Source organism: Microtus ochrogaster, chromosome 5, assembly GCF_000317375.1.
Source record: "Microtus ochrogaster isolate Prairie Vole_2 chromosome 5, MicOch1.0, whole genome shotgun sequence".
Lineage (NCBI taxonomy): Eukaryota > Metazoa > Chordata > Mammalia > Rodentia > Cricetidae > Microtus > Microtus ochrogaster.
The window spans coordinates 95,731,914-95,739,395 of NC_022012.1; the positions used below are offsets into that span (position 1 = coordinate 95,731,914).

General features: G+C 47.8%; 1 protein-coding gene across 1 annotated transcript in view; it reads left to right on the forward strand.

The window, feature by feature from the left end:
- Window positions 1–7,482, forward strand: part of Limd1 (LIM domains containing 1) — a 55,327-nt gene extending 47,845 nt beyond the window's left edge. The window contains exons 5-8 of the mRNA XM_005348161.3: window positions 1,679–1,809; window positions 2,251–2,302; window positions 2,943–3,011; window positions 4,455–7,482. Coding sequence (XP_005348218.1) covers window positions 1,679–1,809; window positions 2,251–2,302; window positions 2,943–3,011; window positions 4,455–4,592 — 390 coding nt within the window. The 3' untranslated portion in view covers window positions 4,593–7,482. The remainder of the gene's footprint in view (window positions 1–1,678; window positions 1,810–2,250; window positions 2,303–2,942; window positions 3,012–4,454) is intronic.

The following is a 7,482-nucleotide window of genomic DNA, read 5'->3' on the forward strand; positions in this document are numbered from 1 at the left end:
TTAGACAGGGTTTCTCTGTGTAGCCCTGGCTGTCCTAGAACATGATCTGTAGATCAGACTGGACTGGAACTCAAAGAGATCCGCCTGCCTCTGCCTCCCGAGTGCTAGGATTAAAGGCGTGCGCCACCACCATCAGGGGCATCTCACCATCTTAAGACACCTGCTAGACATTACACCTGGTGATTCTGAATGAGGAGATCTGGGGTGGGGTCTGAGAATGTGCTTTTTTTTTTTTTTTAAACCAAGCTCCCAGGTAGTGCTAAAGTTGCAGATGCAGGGACCACACTTTGTGAACAGGACTTTATAGGACTAGGCGATAAGTCAGCCATTGCCGGTAAGTTCTGTTACTGACCCACTGACCTCGCCAAAGATGTCCCTTCCTTCCTTGTTCTCCCGTCCGTTTCCCCTTTCTTTTCTCCTATTTCCTCTCTCCTCTCAATGCCTCTTCTCCCTCTTTCTCCTTCTTCCCTCCCCTGCTCTCCTCCTCTCTCTCCTCCACCCTGTCCCCCTTCCTGCTCCTCTTCCCTCTTCTTCTCTCCTCTGCTCCCTTTCTCTTTCCTCCCTCCCCTCTCCTTTTTCCTCAACTCCCTCTTCCCTCCCCTCCCCTCTCCTCCCTTCTCCTCCCCATCTCCTGTCCTTTCCCCCCACCTTACTGCTTCCTTTCCTCCCCTCTCCTCACTTCCCGTCCCCTGGACTTCTCTTTTCTCTGTTTGCCCTCCTCTCCTCCTCCCTTCTCATCCCTCCTCCCTCTCCTCACTTCCCGTCCCCTGGACTTCTCTTTTCTCTGTTTGCCCTCCTCTCCTCTGTGTCTTAGTATTTTGTTTCGGAAAGGCTCTGGTAGTTCAAGGCATCACACCCAAATCAAATGACACAGAGAGGAAGGGAAAGCCCTTTGGTCTTTTCCTTCATTTTGTTTTAAAAACAAGGACAACACTGGGCGGTGGTAGCACATGAGCCAGGTGGTGGTGTATGCCTTTAATCCCAGCACTGAGGAGGCAGAGGCAGGTGGATCTCTGTGAGTTTGAGGCCAACCTGGTCTACAAGAGTTAGTTCCAGAACAGGCTCCAAAGCTACAGAGAAATCCTGTCTCGAAAATCAGCCAACAACAACAACAACAAAAACCCCACAAACAAACAAAAACAACCCAGCAAAGGGACTTAGTCTGCTACACTTGGATCTGAGATGATAAGGGCTCCGGCCAGGTGTCTAGATTGTCACACTGTAGAATCAAAGCTGAATGGAAGGGGTCCCAGGAGTCAGTGTTAGGAGGTTTTGTCCAAGTTCTCCAAGTTCCATCTGGAATGCTTGCTGCTTTCCATATCAGGATAGATTCTTTTTAGCTGGTTTACCTAGAAGTTTTCATCCCAGGACAGGGTTAGCCCTGCCTAGCATGGCTTTTTAGGAAGGAACGAGCTTCTGCTATGAGTGGGGATCAGACAGGAGCTTTTCATCTCCCCTTCGGCAGCTGAGAATTTGCGAAGGTCCCTGTTTGATCCTCTCCTATCCACACGGCTGAGCAGACCAGCCCTCTCTTGACCTCTGTTCAGGCGAAACTCTGGGCTAGGTGGAGCCTGTGCTATGGTGCAGCTGTGCGTGTGGCCCCTCAACTTACGTGTTCCTCTTTCTTCATGCTCCTTCCCTCCCTTCATCTCTGAGTTTTTTTCCTTTGTGTCCTCAGATCCTGCAGGCCCTAGGGAAGTCCTATCACCCTGGCTGTTTCCGCTGTGTCATCTGTAATGAGTGTCTGGATGGGGTGCCTTTCACCGTGGACTCCGAGAACAAGATCTACTGTGTCCAGGATTACCACAAGTAAGGAGAGAGGAAGGGAGTAGATGGCAACCGTGCACAGGCCCCACTGAGCTCAGCAGAATGGAAGGTTGTAGGAACTCTTTAAAAGTTTGTTTGGTGATAAAGCAGAACACAAAACTGTAATCAGAGGAATCCAGCAAGCCCATGACTCCAGCTTTGACCAATTTCCCCAGGCACCAAATCAGGCTTAGCTCCTACCACTTTGCTTATTCGACCATCCCAGCTGTGATGGGAGCAAACAGCCAGCTTCATCTTTATTCTTAGGGGAGCAGGAAGCAGCCAGATGGCCTTGTAGCAGCCAGGAATAATGTTCATATTCCAAAAAGAGAGTCCAGGGCCACATAACCCTGAGTGCTAGCCATGGAGGGCCCTGGCAGGCCCTTGTTGGCCTTCATATTCTGATAACAAGTGTGTACTGTGTTCCCTCTTTTTCTCCTGCAGGGTGCTGGCCCCGAAGTGCGCAGCCTGTGGGCTTCCCATCCTTCCACCAGAGGTGAGATGCTTTTCTCGATCTGCTCCTAGGTCTTCTTGACTCACTCAGAAGACCTGTAACCTGTTCTTACACCGTTCAGGGTAACCCTCCAGTGCCCAGTACTATCCCTTTGTCTTGCACTGGCTTCCTAGCTCCGTGTGCTTCTTGTGCCTGTTTGTCCCAAGAACCAGGCCAAACTGTCTTAGATTAGACCAAGAGAATACTTGTCTTTTATTCACCTTTTAAAAATAAATATCCCTGAAACCATGTCTCAGTGAATAAAATAGAGAATGGAGGAGGAAGACACCAAACATAAGTCTCTGACTTTTACATGCATGTGCACACCTGTGTGTGCCTGTGCACATGCAGTCATGTATATACACACATGCAAAAAAAAAAAAAACAAAACAAAACAAAAGAAAAGGTACATTGCCATTGGTGTTTCTTTTGGTAGTGTCTCTGACACTGCCCCGGCCCGACTCTCACATCGACTGAATCTGGTCTTTTTTCTATAAGTGTTTAGTATTCACTCTTGATTTATATCCCTCCCCAAAGGCCTTCTCTATTACCCCACAATCTCTCCTACCCTTTCCCATTGCTGGTGGTATTCCATGGAATTCTAACTGGTCTTTTTGCATGTCTTGCTTTTCTTTTGTCCCAGGGCTCAGATGAGACCATCCGTGTTGTGTCCATGGACAGAGACTACCACGTGGAGTGCTACCACTGTGAGGTAGGCCGCCCATCTCCATCCCCAGAGCCTACCTTTAAAGGCCTCCTGTGTCATGGGACTAGTGTGGTCACCAAATCTCTCTGAGGTCTGTTCTCCAGGAGCTGATTTATGGGGGTAATAACAGATGTTTTGGGTGGAGGTCTATGTCATTCTCTGCAAATTCAAAACTAGAAAGTTCTGAAGCTTGCAGTTGTCATCCCTGAAGCTACAGAACTCGGAATTTTGTGTAGTGTGGGGCTCAGAGTCAGACCGTCACTTAGGGGTATAATGAGGATGGTGAGGGTGGGGGAGATGATCTTCCATCCTGGGTACCGAATGCTCTGTCTGTCAGAAGCTTCTGTCTGAACGGAGCCCTGGAAATCCAGGAGATTATACCCAAGGTGGGTATAAAGGTGTGTGGGGGGGGCTGCTCTCTGTGCCCCGTGTGATATCAGTAGTGCTGCATGACTGCAAGAAAAGCTAGAGGTCACTGCACCAGTTCCAGCCACACCGAGTGGTTCATCCTTACAATTAGACTCCATTCACTTGTGGTCTTGTAGGTAGGGAGAGCAGCGAGTATTGGTAGCATGTGGATGGGTCTTCAGTGGATGCTAACACTGAAGAAGCAGATGGGGTCATGCTGGTGGTACATCATGAGTCTGGAGAAGACAGTGAAGACTTAACAATCTTCTCTGCACATTCATGACCCTGGTTGACCATTAGAAATACAAGTGCCTCGCCCAGCGGTGATGGCAGAGGCAGGCAAATCTCTTGAGGTCAAGGCCAGCCTGGTCTACAGAGCAAGTTCCAGGATGGCCAGGGCTACAAAGAGAAAACTTGTCTCAAAAAAGCAAAACAACAACAAAAAATATGAGTGCCACAATTGAAATTATGTGTGTCTCTTCCTTTCCTAGTAGCCATAGTTGAATAGTTGGAAGAAACAGGTTGGGGATGCTGGTGATGTGGTTCTATTGGTAGAGTGCTTGCCTACCATGGGTTCAGAATGAAGCATCTCAAAAACTAGGAGTGGTGGTTCATACCTGTAACTCCATCACTTAGGATGCTGGGACGGGAGGATCTAAAGTTCAAGGTCTTCTTTGACTACAGATGACACAGCAAGCCTGGACTACATGAGACACTATTAACTCAACAGAGGGGGGGAGTGTGGGATTAGTTAACCAACCCATAAGATGCACAATGTTATTATTTCAACCTGTAGTCCATATAAAAACTATAAGATATTTTTCAGTCTTCGTTGTGTCTTCTGTCTTGGAAGCCTGGTGTGTATTTGTTGTGAAGCCACATCTTACACATCTTACTTCCAGTCAGTCCACTAGATGGCAGCACTGGATGGCCACTGCCCACAGCTGTGAAGCATCCTTTGCTGAGTTGAGTTGGTGGGCTGTGGTTTCGCGTTACCCTTGCAGTCTGTTTTCCTCTCATGACATTCTTGCCTCCTTGCAGGACTGTGGTCTAGAGCTCAATGATGAGGATGGACACCGCTGCTACCCGCTGGAGGACCACCTGTTCTGTCACGCCTGCCATGTCAAGAGGCTGGAGAAAGGACCCTCACCTGCGGCTCTCCACCAGCACCACTTCTAGCCAGAGACACAGTGGGGATGCAGGGCCAGGGCTGCCCAGGGAGGGTCTGGGGGGTATTTCTGGGGGTTCCCCAGAGCTGGGGCACAGGAAGAGGAGGGACAGGGGTCAGGTTCCTGTGTGTGTGAAGGGTACCTTTCTTTCAACCACAGCAGTGTGCACTCCCCATCAAGTCTGTGTGTTTTTCCAGTGCTTTTCCCCGTTGCTGTACCCTCACTAAACCACTCAGGAAGATGCTCTGCTTGCACGTGGCATATGACACAAGGCCGGGCCCGTGTAAACTGGACACATCTTACTCCCTGGAAATGGTTCGTGTTTCTTGGGGACAGGCTTTTGGATTGAGCACATTTCACAGTGTTGCTAGAAAGAGGCAGTGATGGGATGAGCAGCTTTGTATCCTTGGAGTTAGCCTGGTAAACCAGAGCCAAGCTTTGACATCCGGGAGGCTGGGTCTCCCCGGTGTGCCTCTGCCTTTCCTCCTACTTCTTAGGCAGCTGAGCTGTGGCAGAAGCCTGCCCTGTGTCACACAGCCAGCTCTGAGAGAACTGGTGCAGGCACCAGCTCCTGTACACTTCTGGTGCTGTGTTTACTTCCTCTAGTCTGACATTGCAGTTGCTGTCTTGAGGTGAGCCTCGGCCTCTCATGAGCTCCACATCCTGGAAGAGAGCTCCTTTTGAAAGGAGGGTTTCATGTGTGAGTTCTCAAAGCTAGCACCAGAGGGAGGGAGTGCCTGAGGATGTTCCTGAGCTTGTTTCAGGGTTCTCTCTCCTGCCCACTTCTCAGCACCTTCATACGGTTTGAAGAAACCAATATAAGGTACACTGCTTTTTACTGTTTTTTCCCCCTTCATTATTTCTCTCCACTTTTTTTTCCACACACAAAACATACCTCACAGATAGTTTTCACTAAATCATGGATCTAGGTGGAATCCGCCCATCATATTGGAGACGGTTGGTGTATCAGCAGTGGCTGATTTCCACTCTTTACTACAGCTAAGCAGTATAGTTGCACAGCAAGGCCTTTCAAGACTAGATGCAGCTGAAATCAGCACTCCGGCCCCATGCGCCTCTACATGCTGGCTCCTGGGGTAGCCGCGCGAAGAGGGGGACCACACACTGACAAAATGTTAAGACCACTTCTAGGCTAGATGTGTGGGCGCCTGTCCTTCCGCCATTTGGGAGACTGGTTTGTAAAGCAGGAGTTCAAGACTATCCTCAACACCGGAGGCCCTGGCCCCACTCGAAAAACTTTAAAGAGAAAAAATAAAAATCCACTAGCACTAAAGAACATTATTAACCCTGCCTATCACTTCCTGCGGCCAGAGGTCAGTGTCTTCTTGGCAGTTCAAATGGGAGAAACTGGAAAACCAAAAACAAAATGGTTTTCCAGTTGTCCTTGTATCTTCAAGGAGTGCTCCACAACTCGTGGCAGGAAGGGCTGCAGTATCTCACATCTGCCAGTCAGGCTGGGCACCCAGCAGCTGGCGTGGGTGATGAAGCACGGCCAGTGGAGCCCCGCCACAGGTGAATGTGGACTCTTGACTGGGCCCAGCTCTACACGTAGGCTGTTTCGATCCTGCTGGCCTCCGTTGCCTGTGAGAAGTTCAGAACTGGCGCGGGTGACCAGGACAATCTTTTATTTTTTTTTTATAAGGTTCATTTTATTGGTATCTTTTAGCCAGATGTTACTTCCTTGTTTCCTGTTCTAGAAATACCCCCTTTAAAACAAACAAACAACAACAACAACAACAACAACAAAATTAGGAATATATGGGGCTAAGGAGATAGACCCTGAAGCCAGGCCCCTTTCTTCCTTTCAACTTATCTAGTTTGTCTTTGGCAAAGCTGGCAGGGAAAGGAAATGAGCCAGTATATCTTTGCCATCCTTGAGGTGCTGGTTTTGAGTCAACATGATTGAAGAAAATTTCATTGGAATCAATGTCAGAAGTATAGGGTATTTGTTGTCAAATTGAATAATCAGTTTAAAACTCTGTGATTGATTTTTTAAATGAAATTCCTCATTGAGGTGATACAGATGTATTTGCAAACACATTTTATATTACTGAAAAAGAACAATAAAGGAATTTGCAGACTTTCTAGAGGCCCTAGGACTGTTTTCTCTAGGGGTCTTTTATTCGTTGCTTTTTTCCATCTCAGGCCCATGCACAGAAAACATGAAGAGATGTCCACTTATCTGGGATTTTAAATGTACTATAAATTTTGGCCACATAGAGCTGTAGGGAAATTATATTTATAAGCATGTAGGAAGAAAACACAGGAACTTAGGATACTCTGGCTTGAAAGTTAGAGAAATAGCTTTTTCAAGACTCCTGTACAATGCTTGTGCTTTGGATAAAACTAAGGAGATGGAGACTGATCTCAGACCCAGGTGTAGACTCTGTCCTCCTTTTTCTCATTCTGCCCTTAGGTTTCAGAAGAACCTTCAGCCCTGACTGACTTATTGGCTACCTGTTAACAGCATAACAGGGCTTTCCATTCTCCTGGCTAGTGCCTAAGTGAGCTTCCTCTCAGCTGAGTCCTGTGAGGATACAGTGCTGAATCCAGGTGGCAGACAGAAGGATCAAAACATTCAAAAGCATTCTGAACACCTTAAAATACTGCCATGGCTTGGTTTGCATGGCCTTCAGTCACACAAAATACAAAACAGGATTATTAAGAAGATTCAGAATCTACAGTCCTTTGCATGTATTAGATACTGTTCTGTAGTACCCTTTTCTCACTCAGTGAAAGTGCTGTCTACCAGATAGATTCCTTGCAAACAACACTGTTAGACTTGACTGCAAATTATGGTTGGTTGTACAATACGCTTGTAAAAAACCCTCGGGACTGAGCGGTGGCGGTATGCACCTTTAATCCCAGCACTCCGGAAGCAG